The sequence below is a fragment of the Palaemon carinicauda genome, chromosome 4, assembly GCF_036898095.1.
Source record: "Palaemon carinicauda isolate YSFRI2023 chromosome 4, ASM3689809v2, whole genome shotgun sequence".
Classification (NCBI taxonomy): Eukaryota; Metazoa; Arthropoda; class Malacostraca; order Decapoda; family Palaemonidae; genus Palaemon; species Palaemon carinicauda.
Genome location: NC_090728.1, coordinates 102,067,873 through 102,094,865, shown reverse-complemented (window position 1 = coordinate 102,094,865; position 26,993 = coordinate 102,067,873). Strand labels below are relative to the sequence as shown.

Sequence of the window (26,993 nt, the reverse complement as noted above, 5' to 3'; positions counted from 1 at the left end):
TAGAGGGTTGGGCATGAATGTAAAGAGAGTTCTATATGAGAAAGTGATTGTACCAACTGTGATGTATGGATCGGAGTTGTGGGGAATGAAAGTGACGGAGAGACAGAAATTGAATGTGTTTGAGATGAAGTGTCTAAGGAGTATGGCTGGTGTATCTCGAGTAGATAGGGTTAGGAACGAAGTAGTGAGGGTGAGAACGGGTGTAAGAAATGAGTTAGCAGCTTGAGTGGATATGAATGTGTTGAGGTGGTTTGGCCATGTTGAGAGAATGGAAAATGGCTGTCTGCTAAAGAAGGTGATGAATGCAAGAGATGATGGGAGAAGTACAAGAGGAAGGCCAAGGTTTGGGTGGATGGATGGGGTGAAGAAAGCTCTGGGTGATAGGAGGATAGATGTGAGAGAGGCATGAGAGCTTGCTAGAAATAGGAATGAATAGCGAGCGATTGTGACGCAGTTCCGGTAGGCCCAGCTTCTTCCTCCGGTGCCTTAGATGACCGCGGAGGTAGCAGCAGTAGGGGATTCAGCATTATGGTGGATAACGGGGGAGGGTGGGCTTTGGCACCCTAGCAGTACCAGCTGAATTCGGTTGAGTCCCTTGTCAGGCTGGGGGGAACGTAGAGAGTAGAGGTCCCCTTTTTGTTTTGTTTCACTTGTTGATGTCGGTTACCCCCCAAAATTGGGGGAAGTGCCTTGGTATATATATATATATATATATATATGTATATATATATATATATATATATATATATATATATATATATATATATATATATATATATATATATATATATGTATATATATATATATATATATATATATTATATATATATATATATATATGTATATATATATATATATATATATATATATATATATATATATATATATATATATATATACTATATATATATATATATATATATATATATATATATATATATATGTATATATATATATATATATATATATATATATGTATATGTATATATATAAATATATATGTGTGTGTGTATATATATATATATATATATATATATATATATATATATATATATATATATACATATATATATATATATATATATATATATATATATATGTATGTATATCTATATATATAAATATATATATATATATATATATATATATATACATACATATATATATATATATATATATATATATGTATGTATATCTATATATATAAATATATATATATATATATATATATATGTATGTATATATATATATATATATAAATATATATATATATATATATATATATATATATGTATGTATATATATATATATATATATATAAATATATATATATATATATATATATATATATATATATATACATATATATATATATATATATATATATATATATATATACATATATATATATATATATATATATATATATATATATATATACATATATATATATATATATATATTTATATATATTTATATATATATATATATATATATATATATATATATATATATATATATATATATATATATATATATATATATCCCTTGTGGCCGCTTGGGCATAACCACAAATAGAATAGTGCCAACATATCCCTGTTTGTCGTAAGAAGCGACCAAAAGGGACGGGATGAGGGGGCTGGGAACCCCCTCCTTTATTATATACACCTGTGTGACATCGAAAAGGTGGAGCTTGGGGAGAGTGACTGCTCCCCGCACTCTAGTTTTGGGATTTCTGAATGTGCGTGGATGAAGTATGATAGAGGTTAAAAGATGTGAGATTGGAAATATGTTTAGGAATAGAAGAATGGATGTATTGGCTTTGTATGGCACAAAGATAAAAGGGAAGGGTGAAATGAAGTTTTATTGAAGTGACTGGTAGAGTGTCAGGGATTGAAAGGGGAAGAGCAAGAGAGGGTGTGGCTTTATTGCTGAGTGAATGGATGACAGGTAAAGTAGTGGAATGGAAGGAGATATCATCCAGGTTAAAGTGTTAAGGGTTATGTTGGATAGGGAATGTTGGGCTTTTGTTAGTGCATATGGGCCAGGTTTTGAGAATAGTGAAGGAGAGCGAAATGAGTTCTGAAATGAATTAACTAGGTGTGTAGAAGGACTGGGTAGTAGGAATTATGTAGTTGTCATGGGTGTCTTAAATGCTAGAGTGGGCGCTGGAGGGGTAGAAGGTGTCATTGGGAAGTATGGCGTACCAGGGAAAATGAGAGTGGTGAGGGACTGGTAGATATGTTTGTTGAGCAAGAGATGGTGATAAATTTTAGCTTTTTCAAAAAGAAAGATAAAAACAACTATGCATGGGTAAGAGTGGCAAATGGAAGAGTGTTAGAAAAGGCTTTAATGGATTATGTGTTGATAACTAGAAGAATGTTTGGAAGATTGAAAGACGTGCACGTGTTTAGGGGTATGGCTAACGGTATGTCTGATCATTTTTGGTGGAAGGAAAATTAGTTGTAGCAAAAGAGTGGGGAAATAGAGTGGAGGGATGTAAAAGGGAGCTAGTGAGGGTTGAAGAGTTAAGAAAACCTAAGGTAGAAAGTGAATATCAAGAAAGGTGCAAAATGGCATATGCCAGTGAAAGTGAGAGAAACGGATAATTTAGAGGAGGAGTGAAAGTTAGTAAAATAAAAATTTTGTTGTGATTGCAAGTGATGTGTGTGTGGAAAAAAGGTTGTTGGAGGCAGCTTGAGGAAGGGTAGTGAATGGTGGAATGAAGGAGTGAAGGTAAAATTGGAAAAGAAAAAGAGGGCTTTTGAAGAATGCTTGTAGAAAAATAGTGTAGTGAAGTATGAAAGATATAGAGAGAAAAATGTGGAAGTAAAACTCAAGGGAACTGAGGCAAAGAGGGTGGCTGACATGAGGTGGGGTCAGGGATTGGGTCGTTCATATGAAGAGAATAAGAAGTTTTGGAAAGAAGTGAAGAGAGTAAGGAAGGCTGGTTTGAGAACTGAAGAGACGGTAAGAGATGGAAATGGAAGGTTGTCAAAAGATGAGGAGGCAAGGGAAAGTTGGGCGGAATATTTTGAAAGTTTACTGAATGTATAGGATAATAGGGAGGCAGATATAATTGCTGTTACAAGTGTTTAGGTGCCAGTGATGGGAGATGAGAATGAGAGAGAGATTACAAGAGAGGAAGTGAGGAGAGCACTAGATGAAACGAGACTAGGAAAAGCACCTGGTATGGATGGTGTGAGAACTTAGATGTTAAAGGAAGGTGGTGTGACTATACTTGAATGGTTGATGAGAGCGTTTGATATGTGTTTTATGTTGTCAATGGTACCAGTAGATTAATAGGATTAAGGATAAAATAGGGAATGCAATCTTAAGAGTACAGGGTGGTTTTAGATGAGGTAGAGGATGTATGAATCAGATTTTTACAATTTAGCAAATATGCAAGAAATGTTTAGCAAAAGGTAAGGATGTGTATGTTGTGTTTATGGATCTGGAGAAAGCGTATGATAGAGTTGATAGGGAAGCGATGTGGAATGTGATGAGGTTGTATGGAATGGTGGAAGGTTGTTGCAAGTAGTGAAAAGTTTTTATAAAGGTAGTAAACCGTGTGTTAGGATAGGAAATGAAGTGAGCAATTGGTTTCCAGTAAGAGTGGGGCTGAGACAGGGATGTGTGATGTCGCCATGGTTTTTTAGCACTGGTCAGCCTCCAAGGATCGTCCAAATCATCCTGTCCCAGGGAAACAGGAGGCATGGGCCCATCTTCTGGTGCCTAGATGAGGGAGACTTCACCAGTGGAGTCCTTCCTGACTCTCAACCTATGGACATGCAACTATTCTCAGATGTGTCAAAGGAAGGGTGTGATTCGCACCTGGGGACCTTGATGCCTGAGGTGTGTGATCATTGGAAGTACATCTGCACATCATCCTGGAATACAAGTACCGTCTCTAACTACAAGCACTTTAACAATGTGTGAGGAGGCTTTCGCTTGTGTGGTTGCCTGTCAAATTCACCATAGCCCATGTCAAAGAGCAAGGGGGCCCTAACGCATTCCCTACCCCTTTTGCAAGTTGACAAAGCATATGCCCTTCAGGGCAGTAAACCAACACCATAGAATTGTCAGTCAGGTATAGTCCAGGCAAGAGGGATCTCCTGGCATACAGATTCAGTTGCCATGGGCAGGTGTTAGGTCGGATGTTCAGACCCATGACCATTTTTTTGTGGACATCTTCCATCCCCTATGGGATCATCTGGACTCCTACCTCTCCTTTTAGCTTGTTTCACCTGCTTACCAACTAGGTGTTGGTCATGCCAGGCCTCAAGATTACCCAGTTGACCACATGGTGAAGGATTCACAGACTGTTATCACTTTTAGAGAGCTACCCTTGAATCATCAGCCACACCTTCAGAGCTACCTCCATTCTGTGAAGTTATTTGCACTTCATTGTTGGATGCTATACAGCTTCTCTTCGCTGAAGGTATTTTGCCAGGTCTGCACAGGAGATATCTGGATAACTATGGTCCATTATATCTATCTAACAGGGAAGTTGGGCAATTTTCTGTTTAAAAGAGGTTTTTCTCCAGTCATAGCTGAAGGGGATCTGACATCTCGTGCCTGAGTGTCAGCATCTCTTTCTTGGGACGGGTAGAAACAAGAAAGATTTGTCACAGAATATATGTCTATCTTACTGCGTGAGACTTTTAAGGGCATACGTTTTGACCTTTGAGGGGGTCGAGGTACCAGCTCCTGCTGGTAGAGCTCACAAAGTCAGGTGATTTCATTTAGGTTGTGAAGAATCTGCAGTCGTACAGATGATGGAGTTTGATGAATCAAATAACCCTCAACCATCTTAAGGGAGTACAGTATACAGTGAGCCCTCGCTACTTCGCGGTTCGACCATCGTGGATTCACCACTTCGCGGATTTTTTTCATAACGCATGTATATACAAAAATCGCGGATTTTCCGGAAATTTCGAAAATACCGCGATGTGACCGATGGTGCGAGATTGGAGAAAGTAAGGAAAATTGAATCATGATTGATTTTCAATATAAATGAAACTTTGAGGAGCAACAAAGATATCATTTGTTAGAGAGATAGAGAGAGGTAAGGAATGGGAGGTAGTGAAAAGTAGCCCACAGAGAGAGAGAGAGAGAGAGAGAGAGAGAGAGAGAGAGAGAGAGAGAGAGAGAGAGTGTGTGTGTGTGTGTGTGTTGTTGTTTTAAATGTAACAATAAAAAAATTTGATAGGTTATAACACATTGGTGCTTATGTAATATCAACTGTATACTGTAAACGGTTTGAATAAGTTAAGAAATGGTATAAACGATACTTTGTTAGTGTATTCGTACACTCTCAAGAGCGGCAGCTAGACGTCAGCTGATCTAATCACAGCCAAAAGTAAAACAAAAAGAAGTCAACAATACTCGATTTTCAAAACACACCCGAAATTTAAAAACAAAAGTACACTCTTTCTTAATGTGCAATTCACTATTTAAAGAGTAGCATTTTTCTAGAATAAAATGATGTTTCCCAAAAAATAGTGGTTTGCTGATGAAATCGGATGCCGTATTTTTAGCAACGATTGAAATGGATGTAAACTCGGCATAATTTTTTCGTTTCGTATTTAATTGACACTAAGAAAACTAATTTTAGTTTCTTCATCTATATGTAAGTATTGTATAACACGAAGAGAGAGAGAGAGAGAGAGAGAGAGAGAGAGAGAGAGAGAGAGAGAGAGAGAGAGAGAGAGAGAGAGAGAGAGAGATGAATCAGCTGTTGCAATGGAATGCCGTGTTTTTGTTTCGTGAGAATTTCATCGCCACGACTATAACAACAACATACTGTACTGAACTTTACAGTATTATACAGACTACTCTACTGTAATATGATAAAGTAAAATATTTGTAATAACCTATTTTATATGAAATGGGGCTATTTTTTTTTGTTTAAAATTTACATTTACGTACGTAAAACAACTCTCTCTCTCTCTCTCTCTCTCTCTCTCTCTCTCTCTCTCTCTCTCTCTCTCTCTCTCTCTCTCTCTCTCTCTCTTCGTAAATTGTTTTCCTGCTTTGCTACGTATGTATGATTTTATATAGATACGGTAAATAATATTTGTAATAACATATTTTCTAAAAGCTTTTACTGTAATATCATTATTTATCACTTTCATCATGCGCGTTAAATGCCTTCTTTTGTTTACTGAGCGTACTTTATGACGCCGTCTTTTCAGTCGGCGTCATAAAGAAAAACTTTTCATTTGGAAGTCCTAAGAAAAATTAAGTAAAACATTGGTAGGTAATAACAAAATCAACATACTGTATAATCAATATAATCGATGCAAAAACTAACCTATACACAGATGTGTAAATGCGTTTGTTTCTTCATTATGATCAGATATAAACGTAAACAAAACATTGGTTGCCATTTTTTATCATGCTTTTTGGCGTGTTTAGGAAACGCATGATATAAAATCGCCTTTAATATTTGTGTCTGTTTTAGTTTAGGGTACTGTAGTACATGCATTAAGTGTTCTGTACATTAAAGGGTAGTTTGTTAACAGTACTACGTACAAGGGAAGGTTTTAAAAGTCTGAATATACATGTTAAATAAATAGGTAAATATGGTGTCACTACTTCGCGGATTTTCACCTATCGCGGTCGGGTCTGGAACCTATCTACCGCGATAAACGAGGGTTCACTGTACTGTACCTACAAGTCCTTCAACTCTCTCTCTCTCTTTTTTCCTGACATGGTTGATCTAGCAGATATGTAGCCAGCTTAGCTCCCTTATAGGACAGTACTGTAAGCATCATGTTTAACATGTTCAATGTAAATCAGGAAGAAAGGTAGAATGACTGGCTCTTCTGCTTCTTCTTTCATTCCTCTTACTTAGGGATACACTTTCTTACCATTACACGCTGGATCTGACATTGATGCTGGTAAGCTACATTTCTGAGCACCAGTCTTATTAGATTGGATCCTTAAGTAGTAGTTCTCCCCATTCTCCTTTTACAAGAAGAAGGATGGTGGAATAGATACCTATCCTTTGGCCGTTATGCTCCAGGTATTTATTTCCAGACTGCATCTCTCCTTCAAGGGAGAAAAATTCCTTCATTGACTATATACCAGGTTCCAACCAACATACTAGCCAGGCCCTCTCAGCCTACTCATCCCTATGATGGGCTGATAGAAAGTTGCTGGGGTCATATCCTTTGCTCCTCTATGGGACAAATGAGACTGACATTTCCAGGGAAGAAAGAGAACTAACCAGTTTGGTTTTATAGGTACTTACTACCCACTAATGAGTCTCCCAATTTTAAAGGACGAAAGTATTATATATGCATAAGAACTAATAAATTTTAAAAGTAATTTGTTTTTTAAAATTGAACTTCCCATCTCAACCACCCCTCTCATTCCTGAGCCAATGGTCAAAATTGAGGAGACTTTGACCAGCAAGTGGGTGGGGCTACTCACCTGCTCTTACCACCTGTCGTTAATTACCTCATCAATGATTTAAATGGCCTTTTCAGCTCCACTTGGACATTCCCTAATTTAAAGGACTCAGATTTGTAAAACTAGAAAAAATACATATTGCTTTGTATTTTTTTTAGTTTTCTATGCATGCAAGCATAGCTAAAAAATGTAAACATCATCAGTTGATTTCAATTTACTCCTATAATTGATATGTTTACATTTAACTAACAATAAGTACAGGTAATCCTAATATAATATTCAAACTTATTCAGATAACTTTATGAATAGATATTATAGAAATACAAATATGTTATAGACTACCAGAGTTCGTTCTTTTGTTTGTTCATTGTGATTGTCAAGGAAACAAAAACAAATGTTTTCCGTTTAGATGATGTATGTATAAAAAAAGATAGAGTTGCATTTACAGTATTTTGAATTTCTAAGGATACATTATAAGTAATAACTTTGTCTTTACAAAACCAATATTTGATAACATAATTTATTTCAAAAGCTTTCATATACACATCTTTTCGTTTGTAATTTAGCAGTCATTTTATACTACAAATATGAGATAAATTTAATAAAATTTGCCATAATTTTTAGCCATTCATATCTAAAGATGTTTTATGCGGAAATATACATTATATCATATAGGGTAACTAATGAAAAAGTTTTCCAAGTAAAAATCAGTCATGATTAAATATTTAGGAATAGAATGCACAGTGCGGGATCTAAATTGTCTTTGATGTTATTGTACAGTGAAAAATAAATAGAACACAGAATTAATAAAATTAGATATTTAGCATTAGTGACAGTTCTTTTTCTACAAAGTTCTTCAACTAACAAAGTTGTTTGACAGGATATCCATTTTTTACTGCTCTGAGTAACCTTTTTATGCAGTATATTTGATAATATTTACAGTACTTTGTAATATAATTGAGAATATGCCATGGAAAAGATTTATTGATACTTTTTTATGCTTGTAGATTGAGAGTGACAAGCTATTTAAAAAAGATTATTTCACTATCCGAATTCCTTATTTACTAACTATGGCAAAGGATTATTTATAAGTTACTGAAGCTTGAATACAAGAAAGATGCAGGATTTGTGGTTCAAGAAATTGCCTGTTCAAGGACTGAAAATAAAGATATTTTGAAATGAACATTATACTTTTAGATTCAAAACCTTCAATATTCTCCTAAGGCTTTATTAGTGAGTTGTTTAAATGATCATGCAAGAGAAAATAACTAACTGTAGATCTACATTATATAATACTGAAAAGGATATTTTTAAGTCTTACTTTAATCATTATTTTTAGGCAAAAGGGCATGATACATCAAGCCATGTTCTTGCTGTGTTTGGTGGTGCAGGTGGTCAGCATGCTTGTGCAGTAGCACGATCTTTAGGGATGCAAACCGTAATGATTCATAAATATGCTGGTATACTGTCTGCATACGGGATGGCATTAGCTGATGTAGTGGAGGAAGCTCAAGAACCATGTTCCAAAAACTATGAGAAAGGTAGAAATGTCTTTTAAGATATTATTGTATATATGCGGCAACAATTTGAGTTCACTTCAATCACTTTTACATTGCTTCATAACACTTTACAGGGTATATTAGAAAGGATAGAAATTTTTGAGTTTGAATTTTGCTTTCCATTTTGTTAATATTTTGCCACATGTAGTTAGACAGTTGAATTTTACAGATATTTCCCAAATTTTTCAAATAAGTTTCATTTGCTTTTCATTTCTGTTAGATCCTCATTTTATTGTTACTTTACCATGATTTCAAATTTTATGTTTATCTTTCATCATGTGGCCTTTTATTTTCAGATTTCTTCTATTGAACATTTATAAAAAAAAATATAAATGGATTCAGAGTTCCTGGGGTGGTATTTGATGATTGTTTATCAAAACTGTCTCTTAGGGAAAAAGAGTTTTACTTAGAGGATGCATAAGATTTATACACTGAATACTCTTTGAGTGGGATCCCATTAAGTCAGAAAACTGCAAAATCAGTATAGATGTGACTGGTAAATGATATATGTTAGTGTTCCTGTTAAATGTCTCAATAATTACCCTGGGCTTTTGTCTTGTCTGGTGCCTTAAGCTGTACTGTACTTGTGTGTGAGTATTATTTTTCAGACTATAGTGCTTTGTGTATAGTATTGCCACATATGCTCATGTATTGTGTGATCTCACTTATCCTGCAACCATTCAGATTTCTTTTCTTTCATCATATATCCAGTATTTCATGCAAATTTAATTTTTACTAAATTGCATCAGAAAAGGCTAACTAAATAACTGATAATTTTTTTTCATCACCTTACGTTCACCCTACCTCCCTACCTCCTATCAAAAATATATACAGATACTTTTCTATCTACTTTTAATGAGGTTCCATTCAGAAACCCCTAATTTAAACTAAAAGGATGTCAAATGGGGATCTTATCTTAACCAAACCCAAACCTAAGTGGAGTCTATCCAAACTTCAGTCACAATGAATATTATTCAATAAACGGAAATCTATTTTTGGGTGAGATGGCCATGTTGTCCTGATGGAAGGTTCCTAAGAGTAGCTTCCTAAGGGATATTTGACTACAGTGATACCCCTAGAGAATTTACCTTTAGGTCTCCAGAATTCTTACTCCTTGCGCGAATATCCTTAAATTTCTCTCAAGGATATCGCATAATATCAGGGGACGTATTCTTGACATGCCACATAGCAATCTGCACCCCGAATAGCGTTTTTTGCTTCGAGGGGGAAAGTGGCAGAATTAGAAGGGGAGCAGTATCAAGGTTACCCTAGTTCCCATACTACTATTGAGTATCACAACAGCGCCATATCCAATATGGCGCACATTCCTTGTAGCATTGAGCATGGTGCTACAGATACAGTAGTTTGGGAGGGATACTGTGAAGATCTTTTCTTTTAGAAAAGAAGGGTGGGTCCATCAGGACGCATGGCCATCTCACCCAAAAATAGATTTTTCGCTTCGCTCAAAATCCGTGTTTTGGGCTCAAGCCATGTCCTCCTGATGGAAACATACCAGAGAATTAATGCATCTGTGGATTTTCATCAGTGCCTTAACCTTGGGACAATATTTCTATGGTCATTTGGACCATTTGAGACAAATGACGTTAGCGTTATCTGTCATCATCACTAATCATAAACGATGTTAGTGCTTCCTGCCCCCTACAAGGAAGAGGCATTCTAGACATTAGAAAAGGGGCCTCAAGGTTAGCATATATTGTATGAACAAACATAAGTATACACTGAATATACAACCAGTCTCATGGTTTGTATATATTGCCGAACCAATATCAGTGTCCATTATATCCATTGTTTGCAAGCATACAATGATATGAAATATACTTACATGAGTAAGTCAAAGAACTCTGGCATCTTAAGCATGCAATTGTCCGGCGAATTAGGACGCAATTCGAGATCTCGGTTACCTATATCACCAAAACTCTGACATATACGATCGACACAGAAAAGGAAAAATTATGCATATAAATATCTTTACAAGTATAGATTGCCTAAATAGCTTCCATAATTAAATTATTAATGCTATTTAAACCGGGAATCTAGTCTACCAACTAAATAACACATGCCTAACGAACGACAGCGCCCATGGCTCCTCCGGTAACAGGCCTAGCTCCTAATCACAATAAATTACTCTAATTTCACTGTGAGACAGGAGCTAAAATACACACATTGTAAAGATTCAATACTCAACTTTCCAGAGGCAAAATCGCTACAGAATTAGGAATGTCCGCCATATTGGATATGGCGCTGTTGTGATACTCAATAGTAGTATGGGAACTGGGGTAACCTTGATACGGCTCCCCTTCTAATTCTGCCACTTTCCCCCTCGAAGCGTAAACGCTATTCGGGGTGCAGATTGCTATGTGGCGTGTCAAGAATATGTCCCCTGATATTACTCGATATCCTTGAGAGAAATTTACGGATATTCGCGCCAGGAGTTAGAATTCTGGAGACCTAAAGGTAAATTCTCTGGGAATATCACTGTAGTCAAATATCCCTTAGGAAGCTACTCTTAGGAACCTTCCATCAGGACGACATGGCTTGAGCCCAAAAATACTTTTCAATATTTTAACAGAAGACATATGCGTACTAACAGAGTACAATACAGTAACTGCTAAAAAAAATACAGTACAGTATACATACCTTGGTTTACAAATAACTTAGAGTACGAGCAAATTGGTTTGCAAACATACAAATTCAAATTGGCTTACAAGTATTGCATCTGTCTGCAAGCAAAATTTCCTTCTGTATGTTCATTTTTTGTGGACAAATACCAACGAGACTAGCACACATACCCATACGTTGTCCGTGCAATGTTCACAGAATTTTTATGCCATTTTTTTTCGTATAAGCTCGTAACCCCAACTTATCCAGAGCCTGATTCTATCGCTCTCCCAGCAGCACTAGTAGAAGAATCATCTCTTGCATACATTTTTGAAATTTGTTTTTGTACATTTGTGACCACATGTTTTTTTTTTAGTTGTAATCTGTATTGTTCATCATAAAGACATTTTGTGCTGAGCTGCAAAGTTAACGTTATCATGACAATGGCCCCCAAGATGGTTAAGATAGATGGTAAGAAGACAAAGGTTATGCATGCAGCTGACCTACAAAGGCTGTACGGAAACATCCACGATGGGTACAGTTATAATTCTCAATGATAAAAAGGATATCGAACCATTAGCCAATGTGGAACTTGTGCTGTCATTAGCAAATCAAAGGAAACATGTTATTAATACTGAAGGGTTTCTACTCATCTGGATTAATGACAAGCAGTTAGTCGACGTGATTACCGAAAATACTTTTTTTGAAAATTCAATGGTATTGGAGCTGAATAAGTTGCAGCATTAAGAGGACACAGATAAGGTGTCAACTGAGGAGATATTAAGAATGTGTGAAAACCTGCAAAATATTCTAAAAGGAGGCAGGGTGAGTTCCAAATCTATTTGATACCAGCAATGTGATATTGCATGTTCACGACATTTTAAAGCAAAGGACAAAACAGAATTTAAGAATGATAAAAAAGACAACCAAGTATCCAGAAAGTATAAGTTAAGTGATGCAGTTAGTGATAGGAAAAGCCTGTGAAGAGAGAGAACTCTCAATAAAGGTCTCATAGAGGAACATTCTCCCTCCAAACAGTAACCTCCTCTCTCACACCAGCCACAATTCTCCTCAAAAGTAAATTGCGAGTTAATTTGTCAATATATTTGTATTTTTATTGTGAATTATTAATTTGTATTCATTTTTTCATATTAGGGATTATAATTTGATTTGTAAATAACATTAAAAAGCTTTAAAAATTAGTTTATGTATGTATTTATGGACATGTGGAATGCGTTGAATGGATTTCGTTTATTGGAAAAATATTTATGGTTTACATGCATTTTTGGTTGTGAGCATGATCCCGAAACAGATAAAACTTGTAAACCAAGTGACCACTTTATTGAGAAGAAAAATCAAATTCTTTTCTTTTGCATCAGTAAGTACTGATGCAACAGATATTTGTAGAATTCACACTTAGCTTATGATTTATTGTGGATGACTGAAACATAACACTAATTGTTAAAATAGGGATGGGGAACGATACAGAAATATAGGCTCATCAATTTTAATTCCATCCTCTTACTTTTTAACGGGCTATTCTATGAAAGTTTCAGGAAGCTTCACCTTTCTCATATCTATGTACTGTATGCATAAGTTGTTGAAAGCAGGGGAAGATGATTTCTGATAAAAAGTATCTAATGTATATCAAATTGCATGTTTCTTCTTTTCATGATAAGTCCTTTAATGTAGGCTATTTGTTTTTAAAAGCTTTTCCAATATTCCATTCATATGTTTGTTACTTCTTACAATACCAAAGCTAGGTTGTTAATTCGGTTTAGCAGAATATTTGGAGTGTCTTGTGTTTGATTGGTTTACTGCCTGAGTCAATGTGTTCTGTGAATAATGGGCTTTGAACGTTTCTATGGCATCTTGATCCATAAGTTGAATATGCACCACTTTCACAAAATGATGCAAATCACCAAGAAACTGTGGATGTCATAGAACATTATCCTAAAGGAAAAGTCCCTTCAAAGGAATATCATTCTGAAGGAAATCTTCTTTTATTAAAGGTATGAAACAACTTACAAAGATAAAAAATCATAAAAAAAATATGTATTCTTGCACACTTTTTTATTGTTACGAAAATGAATGGGAAGTAAAGGCTTGTTAATGCACTTCAAAGGTTTTAATTTATATCTTGAAACATTTCTATCTAAAAGAAGAGTTACATGTTCTTTAAAAGCCTTAAATCCAGGTATTGTATTAGCTTCTTGATGAATGTGTGTGTTTGGGCATTCACTTCCAGAGCAAACATTTCTCGTCTATTTTTAATATTTGTTTAGGCAAGTATTATTCTTCAACAATAATCCTCTTTTTCTCTATTATCAGCAATTGCAGCTTCACCACTAACTTTCACATAGTGGAAATTATCATCAATATTTGTGAAATATTGATACTATGAAAGACCTGCCGTAAACCTTGAGTGTAGTTCAGACGGTCATATTTTTTTTCTAGTTTGAAATTCCATCCTTGTTAGTCTTAACATACAGTAGGGTCCCGAATTACACGTGTTCTAATTACGCGATTCCTCAATTACGCGATCGATAGTTTTTAAAAATTAATTTTCCCGTATTTGCGAGGAGCATTCTAAATCCGCGAGTCAAGCACCGCGAAGCGTAGGAAATCTATTGTTTTCTTAATTCTATTGGGGGGGGGGGGTGATGGTTCCCTGATGTCTGAGAAGGGGGGGGGGGAGAATGTGAGAGAAAGATTTCTGTTCAAACATTTTAAGACTAGTTTTGGATGAAAAATGTTAAGGTTTGCCCATCTGTTGTGTGAACTTGTCGCTAGGCCTAGCCTAACTGTCCAACACCTATATGTATAATATTCCATATTTGTACTAATTAATTTCTATACTTACGTTGTGATTATGGTGAAAAATCCTTATTCATTAAACTTTAAATTAAAAACCATCAAAATAAAGACTATTTTATATCATGCTACTGCCAAACATGTCACCACAACCAAACCCATTACTTTGTTTAGTACGTTCCATCGCCGATCATAACGAACTCGCTAACCAATTTTAACATCTGTCTATAGGTTAACTTTTGCGGCAAAAGATATCTTACCAGGTACTATGTAATAATAATGTTATAATTAATGTTTTATTTATCCTTAGAAAATCAAAATATATGAAATATGAACAATTTTGTTTCGTGTTGTTTTTTTTCCTAAAAAAACGCCTTCTTAAAAGGAAAACGTTTTTTTTTTTTTTACGTTTCATCGTCGATCATAAACGCATTTACTCCTGAAAGTGATATTGAAGAGTTTTTACTAAAGATGTTATTATAAATAAAGATTATAAATAGGTGGTAAAATATCTATAATTAAAGTGTAGCAGCATCAAGAAATGTTGGGGTTCGCCCTTTACATAAGAATGTACTGTACATTGGATTAGACAGAACGTAGAAAAAATCAATTAGGGAAAAATCGGTATTCGATATCCTCTTCTTCAGCATCGTCATTCGTCAATCGGGCTTTTTATTTTTTTTATTCTCAGTCGCTAACTAGTTATCGCACTGCCAAGATCTGCACACATTCCGATAATTCACATTTGAAGGTTTTCTGGGAGAGGATGGATAGAGAAAATACCGAACTATATAAAATGTTTTTTTAACCTGTTAAGCGTCACCCACGTGATAAACCGTTCACCACGATCTACTCGGTACCGCCTTCAACTGTATATTCCGTTCATGACTTTAATTGCCTTTTACAAGCCGTCAGTCTCGTGATGTTACTTTACTCGTATAGTAAGTATGGGATCACCACCTGGCAACACTCTCAGCATATGGGGACTGTGAATAGAAACTTATATGATGTCTGGCAACTATTTTTCTGAAGGTAGCTTGATGTTACAAAACTCTGGTTTGAACTGGTTTCCTATCAGTGCGCTCGGGCGTTCATGCATAAGTGGTTATTTGTCGTCCCTTTTGTAATGAAAGGTCTGAAGAGGAAGGTTATTTCTTTAGATGAAATAAATGATATTCTTGTTGTGGAATTTGATAATGATAACCTGTTTGATAATGAGAGCACTAGTTCTGAATCCTCCAGTGATGAGTATATTGAAGAAACAAAGTTTTCTTTCGATGTCGAAAGCGAAAATGACTTCTCATTACCGAATGACTGGACAACGAAATTTCACAAAACTATAAAGGGAAAGGAAACGCCGAGAGAGAGAGAGAGAGAGAGAGAGAGAGAGAGAGAGAGAGAGAGAGAGAGAGAGAGAGATAAAGTGGATAAATAATGTACAAATGTATGACGAACATATTTGAAAACTATACAGGAAACGATATGAAGAGAGAGAGAGAGAGAGAGAGAGAGAGAGAGAGAGACCTATCCCTTTCCTTTTGTTACTTATCCAGGCGTAAGATTTACGATTGAAGATAAAAAGAACCCATTAGAATATTTAGTATTATGTAGCCATTTGAAATTAAATAATAGTAGTATTAATTGTTTTTTTTACTCAACCATTTAATTAATATCCCTACTTTTAACTATAATTACGAATTATAAGCATAAAGAAATTATATTAACTTTGAAAAATTATCATTAGTGAAATGACCGCTCAGGGCAAAAAAAGCGTGATTATCGTACAGCAGCCTATTGCACACTTGCGCCTAGTGGCCGTGTTTACGTGTGGGAGTGTCATCATGGATATACAGTACTATACTGTAATTTTTAACTATTGCTAGATACGTACTGTATCAAACCTTGAAAACCCTTTTTTGTTTTTTGTATCTATAGGAAATAATTCTACATCATTCGGAAAATACTGAAAACAGTAAGCTATGCATAGTACAGTAGTAAATACTACAGTCATAGAATATTATCAAAACTTTAACAACTTTTTATTGTTTTATTTATCCATAAAAGAAATTTTGTACAGTATTTTATAAAAAAATCTATAAGAAGGATTTCTTACAGTATTGTTAAGATAAAAGCTACAGTATATATATATATATATATATATATATATATATATATATATATATATATATATATATATATATATATATATATGTTTTATATATATATAATATATACATACATACATACACACACACAGTGTATATACAGTATATATATAGCTAGAAAGCTAGAAATGGAGTGAAAAAAAAATTGACGGGTAGGTTGCTGTTTGCCGCCATGATGTGTTTCGAAATATACGAATTTCCAATTACACGAGGCCTTTCATCGACCAAATTCTCGCATAATTCGGGACCCTACTGTATCATCATTAGGCTCTGCCTTTTTTTGTTGATAAGATTTTAACAAAAAAAAGGGTGATTTAACAGCCTTCCTTGTCCTTTTCTTGTCCTTGATGATTGTCAAAACTGTAGACTGAGAAAGTCCAAGATCACATGCAGTGAGTGTTTCAGCTTTGCTGTACATCCATCATGGTGAGTTGATATTGCTTCCAATCTAATAACTTCTTTTCCCTGCTAATAAATGATCCACAAGGGCATTTGTTAAACGTAATTCTACACGGTATGATTTAAAATATTATAGAAAAATCAGCGCAATACAGACATCACAAAGAAGTTTTTGTTGCCAATTGCCTATGATACTAAGGGAGAGGTAGCGCCTCTCAGTGCGAGCTACCTGGACATCTTTCCAATATATTGTTCACCATAAGCTATCTAGGATTGTATTCACTTTGTGAGACAACTTTAAGATTCCTGTTTTTATATATTATAAAACAAGTTCTAGCTTTTTCAAAAAGAAAGATAAAAATAAGTATATATGGGGGTAAGAGTGGCAAATGGAAGAGTGATAGAAAGGGCGTTAATTGATTATGTGTTGATAACTAAAAGAATTTTTAGAAGATTGAAAGACGTGTATGGCTAACGGTATGTCTGATCATTTTTTGGTGGAAGGAGAATTAGTTGTAGCAAAAGAGTGGGGGAATAGAGTAGGTGTATGTAAAAGGGAGCTAGTGAGGGTTAAAGAGCTAATAAAACTGGGAGTAAAAAGTAAATATCAAGAAAGGTTGAAAATGGCATATGACGAAGTGAAAGTAAGAGAAACTGATAATTTAGTGGAGTGGAAGTTAGTAAAAGAAATGTTGGGATTGCAAGTGATGTGTGTGGCAAGAAGTTTGTTGGCGGCAGCATAAGGAAGGGCAGTGAATGGTGGAATGAAGGAGTGAAGGTAAAAGTGGAAGAGAAAAAGAGAGCTTTTGAAGAATGGCTGCAGAGTAATAGTGTAGAGAAGTATGAAAGATATAGAGAGAAAAATGTGGAAGTAAAGCGCAAGGTAAGTGAGGCGAAGAGGGCAGCTGACCTAAGGTGGGGTCAGGGATTGGGTTATTTATATGAAGAAAATAAGAAGTTTTGGAAAGAAGTGAAGAGAGTAAGGAAGGCTGGTTCAAGAATTGAAGAGACTGTGAAAGATGGAAATGGAAGGTTGTTAAAAGGAGAGGAGGCAAGGAAAAGGTGGGCAGAATATTTTAAATGTTTTCTGAATGTTGAGGATAATAGGGAGGCAGATATAATTACTGTTGCAGGTGTTGAGGTGCCAGTGATGGGAGATGAGAATGAGAGAGAGATTACAAGAGAGGAAGTGAGGAGAGCACTAGATGAAACGAGAGTAGGAGAAGCATCTGGTGTGGATGGTGTGAGAGCTGAGATGTTGATGGAAGGGGGTGTAACTGTACTTGAATGGTTGGTGAGATTGTTTAATATGTGTTTTCTGTTGTCAATGGTACCAATAGATTGGGTTTGTGCATGTATTGTACCACTATATAAGGGTAAGGGAGATGTGCATGAGTGTTGTAATTCAAGGGGTATTAGTTTGTTGAGTGTAGTTGGAAAAGTGTATGGTAGAGTACTGATTAATAGGATTAAGGATAAAACAGAGAATGCAATCTTAGAAGTACAGGGTGGTTTTAGAAGAGGTAGGGGATGTATGAATCAGATTTTTACAGTTAGGAAGATATGCGAGAAATATTTAGCAAAAGGTAAGGAGGTGTATGTTGCGTTTATGGATCTGGAGAAAGTTTATGATAGAGTTGATATGGAAGCAATGTGGAATGTGATGAGGTTATATGGAGTTGGTGGAAGGTTGTTGCAAGCAGTGAAAAGTTTCTACAAAGGTACTAAAGCATATGTTAGGATAGGAAATGAAGTGAGTGATTGGTTTCTGGTGAGAGTGGGGCTGAGACAGGGATGTGTGATGTCGCCGTGGTTGTTTAACTTGTATGTTGTTGGAGTGGTGAGAGAGGTGAATGCTCGAGTGCTTGGACGAGGATTAAAACTGGTAGACGAGAATGACTATGAATGGGAGGTACATCAGTTGTTGTTTGCGGATGATACTGTACTGGTTGCAGACGCGGAAGAGAAGCTTGGCCGATTAGTGACAGAATTTGGAAGGGTGTGTGAGAGAAGGAAGTTGAGAGTTAATGTGGGTAAGAGTAAGGTTATGAGATGTACGAGAAGGGAAGGTGGTGCAAAGTTGAATGTCATGTTGAATGGAGAGTTACTTGAGGAAGTGGATCAGTTTAAGTACTTGGGGTCTGTTGTTGCAGCAAATGGTGGAGTGGAAGCAGATGTATGTCAGAGAGTGAATGAAGGTTGCAAAGTATTGGGGGCAGTTAAGGGAGTAGTAAAAAAATAGAGGGTTGGGCATGAATGTAAAGAGAGTTCTGTATGAGAAAGTGATTGTACCAACTGTGATGTATGGATCGGAGTTGTGGGGAATGAAAGTGACGGAGAGACAGAAATTGAATGTGTTTGAGATGAAGTGTCTAAGGAGTATGGCTGGTGTATCTCGAGAAGATAGGGTGAGGAACGAAGTAGTGAGAGTGAGAATGGGTGTAAGAAATGAGTCAGCAGCTAGAGTGGATTTGAATGTGTTGAGGTGGCTTGGCCATGTTGAGAGAATGGAAAATGGCTGTCTGCTAAAGAAGGTGATGAATGCAAGAGATGATGGGAGAAGTACAAGAGGAAGGCCAAAGTTTGGGTGGATGGATGGAGTGAAGAAAGCTCTGGGTGATAGGAGGATAGATGTGAGAGAGGCAAGAGAGCTTGCTAGAAATAGGAATGAATAGCGAGCGATTGTAACGCAGTTCCGGTAGGCCCTGCTGCTTCCTCTGGTGCCTTGGATGACGGTGCAGGGAGAGGGAAGTGGCGTGAAGCAAGCCCAGTACAAAGGAGCATGGGCTATTTGAAATTATTGCGCTGTGAGATTTTTTTTATCTCGAATATTTGATTTCTTATTTAATAGGTATTGCAAATCTCTGTGTCACACATAAGTGAAATCGCGTACAGCATGGCTGACTGTAAGACTGTGTACAGTTAAATAGCATGTATACAAAAGTCACATACAGTATTTCCTTGCTGGATATTTAAACTACAGTGGCAAGGCCAAATTAAATCATATTAGATTGAATGTAAGGTAAAATTATTATATAAAAACAATGAAAGGCAGTTAATTAAAAGGATAATACCGTACATTAAAATTCAATATAATGAGAGGTTAGAGAGGAATCCCTCTCTTAATGGGGATACCTTAACGTGTTGAAAGGATTTGTGTATCGCCTTGATCAGTAAAGCTCTACTAGGCAGGACCATCCATACTAGGTTGGTTTGCTGTGAGCAATCAGACTAAAGTCTCCCTACTGCTGCATTTGCTATTATTATTATTATTATTATTATTATTATTATTATTATTATTATTATTATTATTATTATTATTATTATTATTATGAAGCTTCATCTGTGGTGGATAACGGGGGAGGGTGGGCGGTGACACCCTAGCAGTACCAGCCGAACTTGGTAGAGTCCCTTGTCAGGCTGGGAGGAACATAGAGAGGAGAGGTCCCCTTTTTAGTTTCATTTGTTTGATGTCGGCTACCCCCAAAATTGGGGGAAGTGCCTTGGTATATGTATGTATGTATGTAAGTACAGTATGTATTATTATTATTATTATTATTATTATTATTATTATTATTATTATTATTATTATTATTATTACAAGTTAGACTATAACCCTAGTTGGAAAAGCAATATGCTATAATCCTAAGGGCTCTAGCAGGGGAAAATTTCCCGGTGAGGAAAGGAAACAAGGAAATATCCCAGTGAGGAAAGGAAACAATGAAATAAATAAACTCCAAGAGAAGAATAAGCAATGAAAATAAAATATTTCAAGAACAGTAAGAACATCAAATTAGATCCTTCAAATATAAACTATAAAAACTTAAAAAACAAGAAGAAGAGAAACAAGACAGAACAGCGGGCCTGAGTGTAATCCCAAGTAAGAGAAATCTAATCCAAGACAGGGTAAGGCCATGGTACAAAGGCTGCGGCTCTACCCAAGACCAGAGAACAGTGATTTGAATTTGCAGTGTCCTTCTCCTACAGTAGAAGAGCTGCTTACCACAGCTAAGGAGTCTCTTCTACCCTTACGAAGAGGAAAGTAGCTACTGTACAATTACAGCACAGAAGTTAATTCCTGGAGCGAAGAAGAATTGTTTGGTAATCTTAGTGTTGTCAGCTGTGTGAGGATAGTGTACCAACCGTGTGTCACACGATCGTACATAGTTCATTTTGTGTATATATTATGCTTGTATCTTCGCTCTTCCCTCGCACTAAAAAGAGCCTGAAATAACATGTCTGTTTTTCTCATCGGTAACGGTGTCGATTTTGAACAGGAAATTTCTTGTTGCCTTGAGCTTTTGTATATAAAGGAGAGTGTTCTATAATAAACTCACTCAGTTGCTTTCATCCTGTCTTTGAGTCACAACCTTCTCTCGGCAAGTTACATTGGTGACCCCGGAAGTCGACTCGCTCCTCCCGCCTTCCACCCCCCCTCGCCATTCCATCGTTGGTACTATGGCGGACTCTACGGAAGTTGGCGCTGCGGCTGCCCCATTGAAACTTTCATCATTCGCCAGCAAAGAGGCGTTTGCTTGGTTTCAGCGCGCAGAAGTCCAGTTTCACATCAAGGACGTGACTCGCTCAACCACCAAAGCAGATTATGTTCTCACGGCGATACCTGAGGACACCTTCCCGGAAATATCCGACTGGCTTTGTGAACAAGGAGACACCCCAATAGCATATGACGCCCTCAAAACATACCTTCTGCAGCAGTACTCGCCGTCGCCAGCCGCCCGTATAGGAAAGCTTTTTCAGCTCTCAATAACCGTTGGGTGACCAAAGGGCTTCGCTCGCCCTCTGGGAAATGACCAGTATCGCTCGCCTGCAACCTGTCGCAGACGGCTCTCCTCGTGAGGTGAACCTACTTCGTGCCCTTTGGATACGCAATTTACCCGAACCTGTACGCGCTGTCATACCCGATGTTGATAGTTTACCCATAAAGGACATGATGACCAAAGCCGACGCCCTTATGGACAGCCACCTCAAGACCTCCATCATCGCCTCCACCCTTAACGAAGAGGACACCTATTCAACGTCAACCGAAGCTGACGTGAATGCCGTAGGACATACACGCCTACCCCGTGATGTGCCGAAGCGGCAACAAAGCCACCCACCACCCACCACTCGCTCGCGCCCCAACCAACGACTTCTACAGCCACTTACTACCTCCCATCCGCCGCAGTTTTGCTACTACCACTTCAGATTTGGGGCAACCGCAAAGAAATGTGCCAAGGATTGTCAGTGGCTATATAACGTGTAAGTAAGCTATCGCTCGTGGCGGTGGCCTCCCTTGTTTCTAATCTTTTCTTTTTACATGATGCAGGAACGGGCGTGCCATTTTTGGTAGACACAGGTGCTTGTCGTTCTCTTTTGCCAAGGGAACTCTTCAGGACACGACGTAGTCTGTCTACGTCTGCCGACGTCCGCTTGGTAACTGCCAACGGATCTGCGATACCCACCTACGGTTACGAGAACCTCACATTTTCTTTCGGAAACGATAAATTTAATTGTAAGTTTCTCGTTGCTGACGTCACATTGCCAATCCTCGGTGCGGATTTCCTCTCTCATTTCCACATTCTGGTCGATGTCGCCCACCGACGATTGGTCAACGCAGACTCGTACTTGTCGACACCTCTTCAACCTGCCCCCTCCAACCTCGCTCTCCACATCAGCTCACCCACGGATGCCTACGCCCACCTCCGCACGTCATACCCGGCAGTTTTCCGTCCAGAACTTCGCCAAATGCCCACGGCCCCTGCCAAGCACGGTATTTATCACCATATCAAGATGACAGGACCCCCAGTCTTCGCAAAATTCAGACGTCTGGCACCGGAACGATTGGCAGCCGCCAAACAGACGTTTGCTGAAATGGAGGAAATGGGAATTTGCCAAAAGGCCTCCAGCCCATGGTCGTCACCCTTACACATCGTTCTGAAGAAAGACGGCTCCCTCCGTACGTGCGGGGATTACAGGCGCCTGAACATGCAAACAGAACCGGATCACTACCCCCTCCCAAACATCGCCGACGTGACCTCCTACATGCACAAAGCGAAGGTTTTCTCTACGCTCGATGTCCTGAAGGGGTATTATCAGGTGCCTACGAACCCAGAAGACATCCCCAAGACCGCCATCACCACTCCGTTTGGTACATACAGTACACCTTCAATTACTCCTGTTTTGGCCCTCGTAATGCCGAGGTCACGTTTCAACGTCTCATGGATAGCATCTTAGGGGACCTCCCTTTCTGTGTATGTTAGGTGGATGACATACTTGTGTTCTCCTCAAAAGAGGAACACCTCCGTCACCTGCGCATCGTGCTCGACCACCTGCAACAAAACGGTCTTGTAGTCCGGTACGACAAGTGTACCTTTGGCGCCAATGAAGGGTCGTTCTTAGGGCACCACCTTCTCTCGGCACGTTACAATAGAGGAGAATATGGAAAGAATAAGCCAGACTATTCAGTGTAGGCAAAGACAAAATGAGCCATAACCAGAGAGAGAGGGATCCAATGTAGTACTGTCTGGCCAGTTAAAGGATCCAATATATAACTCTTTAGCAGTAGTATCTCAACAGGTGGCTGGTGCCCTGGCCAACCTATTACCTAGAGAGAAATTATATGAAAATAAGATTTAAGCACAACCAAGTTCTATATATATACTACCATACTATAATACATTGTACTTTTAAATTTCATTTGACTATCTTTACAATCCCAAATCCTTATAATTTAACTATTTTTTTTAATATTTATGTTAATATATACTGTATATATATATAATATATATATATATATATATATATATATATATATATATATATATATATATATATATATATTAATATAAATATTAAAAAATATAGCTAAATTATAAGGATTTGGGACTGTAAAGATAGTCAAATGAAATTTAAAAGTGCAGTGTATCGTAGTATTGTAGTTTCACAAGTGTTATAGATATTTTAGAAGTTTTCGAAGTAAAATGTGTAAAATTAGGAGTTTATACAGTTCTATGCAGTAAATGAAAACATATGCAGTGTTTTTTATGCAGTGTGATCAAGTCACCATCCTAAAATAGAATTAAAAATGACAAATGAAATTTTGCTAAAGAACGATACTGTAAATCTTTTTGCTGCTTTTTATAAACTCACTGCTGTTTTTTAAGTGCTTTGTGCAGTGAGTAAACAGCAGTGACGGGGTACGGACGGGTGATTATTACCCAGTCAACACATCAATATTTTGCAGATTTTCGGCATTTGCGATGGTGGTCCAGATAGTCATATTGTTAGTAGATATACTACAGGTGGAATTTTGCATCAATTCAGAAAAGTTAGAGGCCCTTCTAGTTTTACTTAGTGTGTACACGCTGCATAATCTGCCATATCCTTGCCATATGGTTAATGTCATATTATATCATTGGAATCGTTTCTTTCAAGCTGTATATGCCACCAATCCCGTGCCAAAATTTTAACTCATTACTGTATATAATTGGAAACATTTCTTTAGAATAAAGACATAAGTAAGGCAACCTCTCAACTTATCAGGGGTATTTGTTAATAACAATAATCAATTATAAAGAAAAAAATCCCATATGATACAATAGAAATTTGCAATTGCTTTGGATTTTACTATACAATACTACCATTTTTTTTATGTCAAAGAACCCCAAAGTTAGTACTTTATTTCTATATTTAAAAGTACGGTGTGTGTGTGTGTGTATATATATATATATATATATATATATATATATATATATATATATATATATATATATATACTGTATATGTGCAGTATATTTATTGGTGACTGGTGGTGTAGTAGCAGATAGGGATTCAGCATATGAAGCTTCATTTGTGGTGGATAACAGAGAAGGGTGGGCTTTGGCACCCTAGCAGTACCAACTAAACTTTTTTGAATCCCTCGTCAGGCTGGGAGGAACGTAGTGAAGAAAAGTCCCCCATTTGTTCTTTTTTATTATGCTGGCTACCTCAAAAATTGGGATAAGTGCCTTGGTATATATATATATATATATATATATATATATATATATATATATATATATATATATATGTATATATATATACATTTCTCTTTTACATTTATATCCAATAACCCCTTTTTAACCTTATTTCAACAATATTATTACAGGTAACTTTGAATACATAGAATCACGACTTCAGTATTTGGAGAAAAAGTGTAAGAATGCTTTAATGGAACAAGGATTTTCAAGCTCAAGCATTATATGTGAACCATACCTACATCTTCGCTACCAGGGAACTGATTGTGCTCTCATGTGTAACCCAATGAAAAGTAACGGTGATGATCCTTTGTGGGCTTTTAGCTACGGTAACTTCAAGGAGGCTTTTATAACTAGGTAAGAATAAAAGAAAACCTATTATGATTACAGTGTAGAGATTAGACTTTCATGGCTTGCCCATATCAAGTTTACTTGCTTTAGAAGAATAAATTCTCATTCCGCGTCATTTTTTCTCTAAGTATAGAGGAATACAAGTTTTCACATTCAGGAAATGAATGGCAATTACATGACAAATATTTTTTAAATTGCATCCATTGTTTGTCCCATTGGTCAAAAACATTTTGAAAAACTTTTCAGAATCTTATGAACAAGACTGTAGAAGAATTTTCTTTCATCACAATGCCACCACGTATACTTGACCCAATTTATCTTATAAAGCCCCTAGAACTGTGTTATACAGTAAGTCCTTAAGATGTGTATGAGATGCTATAGCCTAGAAATTTTGCGAATGACCTTAAACTCCTTACCATCCACTGTTTTAGATCAGCTGATCCTGCTACCATTGGCTAACTAGGTTATGATTGTAACAAGAAATTTTGCATATGAATGTAAATTTTATTTTTTTTTATATTTGCTTTTCTTATTTTCTTAATAGTTTACAGACAATAATTGATAGTTGATTTTATTAGATTTAGTTTAGTTACTTGCCCAACCTCTAACTGGTGTAGCCTATACTGTATATACTAGCCTATGTATGTGACAAGCATATTAAGATTTCCTATAGCTATTTATACTTATGAAGTTAGGTGCTCCTAAAAGTTAATTAAATTGTAATGCATTTAATTGTCCTATTTCCCTCCCCTTTTTTTGTGACCAACCACTCAAAAAATATTTGTTTGCATTATTACATGATCTTTGATGATTATGTATTTTTTGGGCTCAAGCCATGGCGTCCTGATGGAAGGTTCCTTTTTGGTAGCTTCCTTGGGTATATCACTACTAGATATTCCCAGAGAATTTAACCACAGGTTATCACAGAATTCTAACTTCTGGAGCGAGTATCCTAAAGGTTTCCCTTTAAGATATCGTATATCAACAGGTGACGCATGTATTAACGCGCCACATAGCTATCTGCACCCCACATAGAGTTAACACTTCGATGTGTAGGGGCGGAGAATAGCTGGGGAGCCGTTCCACAGCTAATCTCGTCCGTGGCTACTTTTGGTACTCGAGACGTAAACAAACGGGCGCCATTGCTAAATGACGTCACGTCCGTCCCCATCCTTCGCTTAGTAGCTTGCCTTACTAGACGGATTTTTCCCTGTGCGTATCTTATCGACTTGCATCTTAGCCATGTCTCTACCCTCGGCCTCGCCTTCTTCTGGAAAGTTGAGTACAAGGTTCCAGTATTGTTTAAATAAGCTCTGACCGTAAAGTAACTTTTACTTTTCGAGATATTTTATGTTTTGTGGCAGAGCTGTGCTACTACCGGACCCGCCATTTTATGGCGTCGCTGTTGTTTTGCATGCCTTATTTAGCTAGCCTCAACAGCGTTTTCCGGCCTTATTAACTAATCGATACTATTAGTTATTTAGTCTTCATAGCTAGGAACTTTATATATCGTGTTTTGACGCTCTTTTATTGGTCATCGACTGACCCCATACCAGTTCGCTAGTCTAGCCCCTAGGCCAGAGTGCCTATCATCAGTGTTCATGCATGATATATTTCAGTGATCCTAGGTTTAGTTATGAAGATAGTGGCAT

At 36.8% G+C, this 26,993-nt stretch overlaps 1 protein-coding gene across 1 annotated transcript in view; it reads left to right on the top strand.

Annotated features, from left to right (window-relative positions):
- Positions 1-26,993, top strand: part of LOC137640084 (5-oxoprolinase) — a 547,197-nt gene that overhangs the window by 224,324 nt on the left and 295,880 nt on the right. The window contains exons 9-10 of the mRNA XM_068372538.1: positions 8,759-8,960; positions 25,122-25,347. Coding sequence (XP_068228639.1) covers positions 8,759-8,960; positions 25,122-25,347 — 428 coding nt within the window. The remainder of the gene's footprint in view (positions 1-8,758; positions 8,961-25,121; positions 25,348-26,993) is intronic.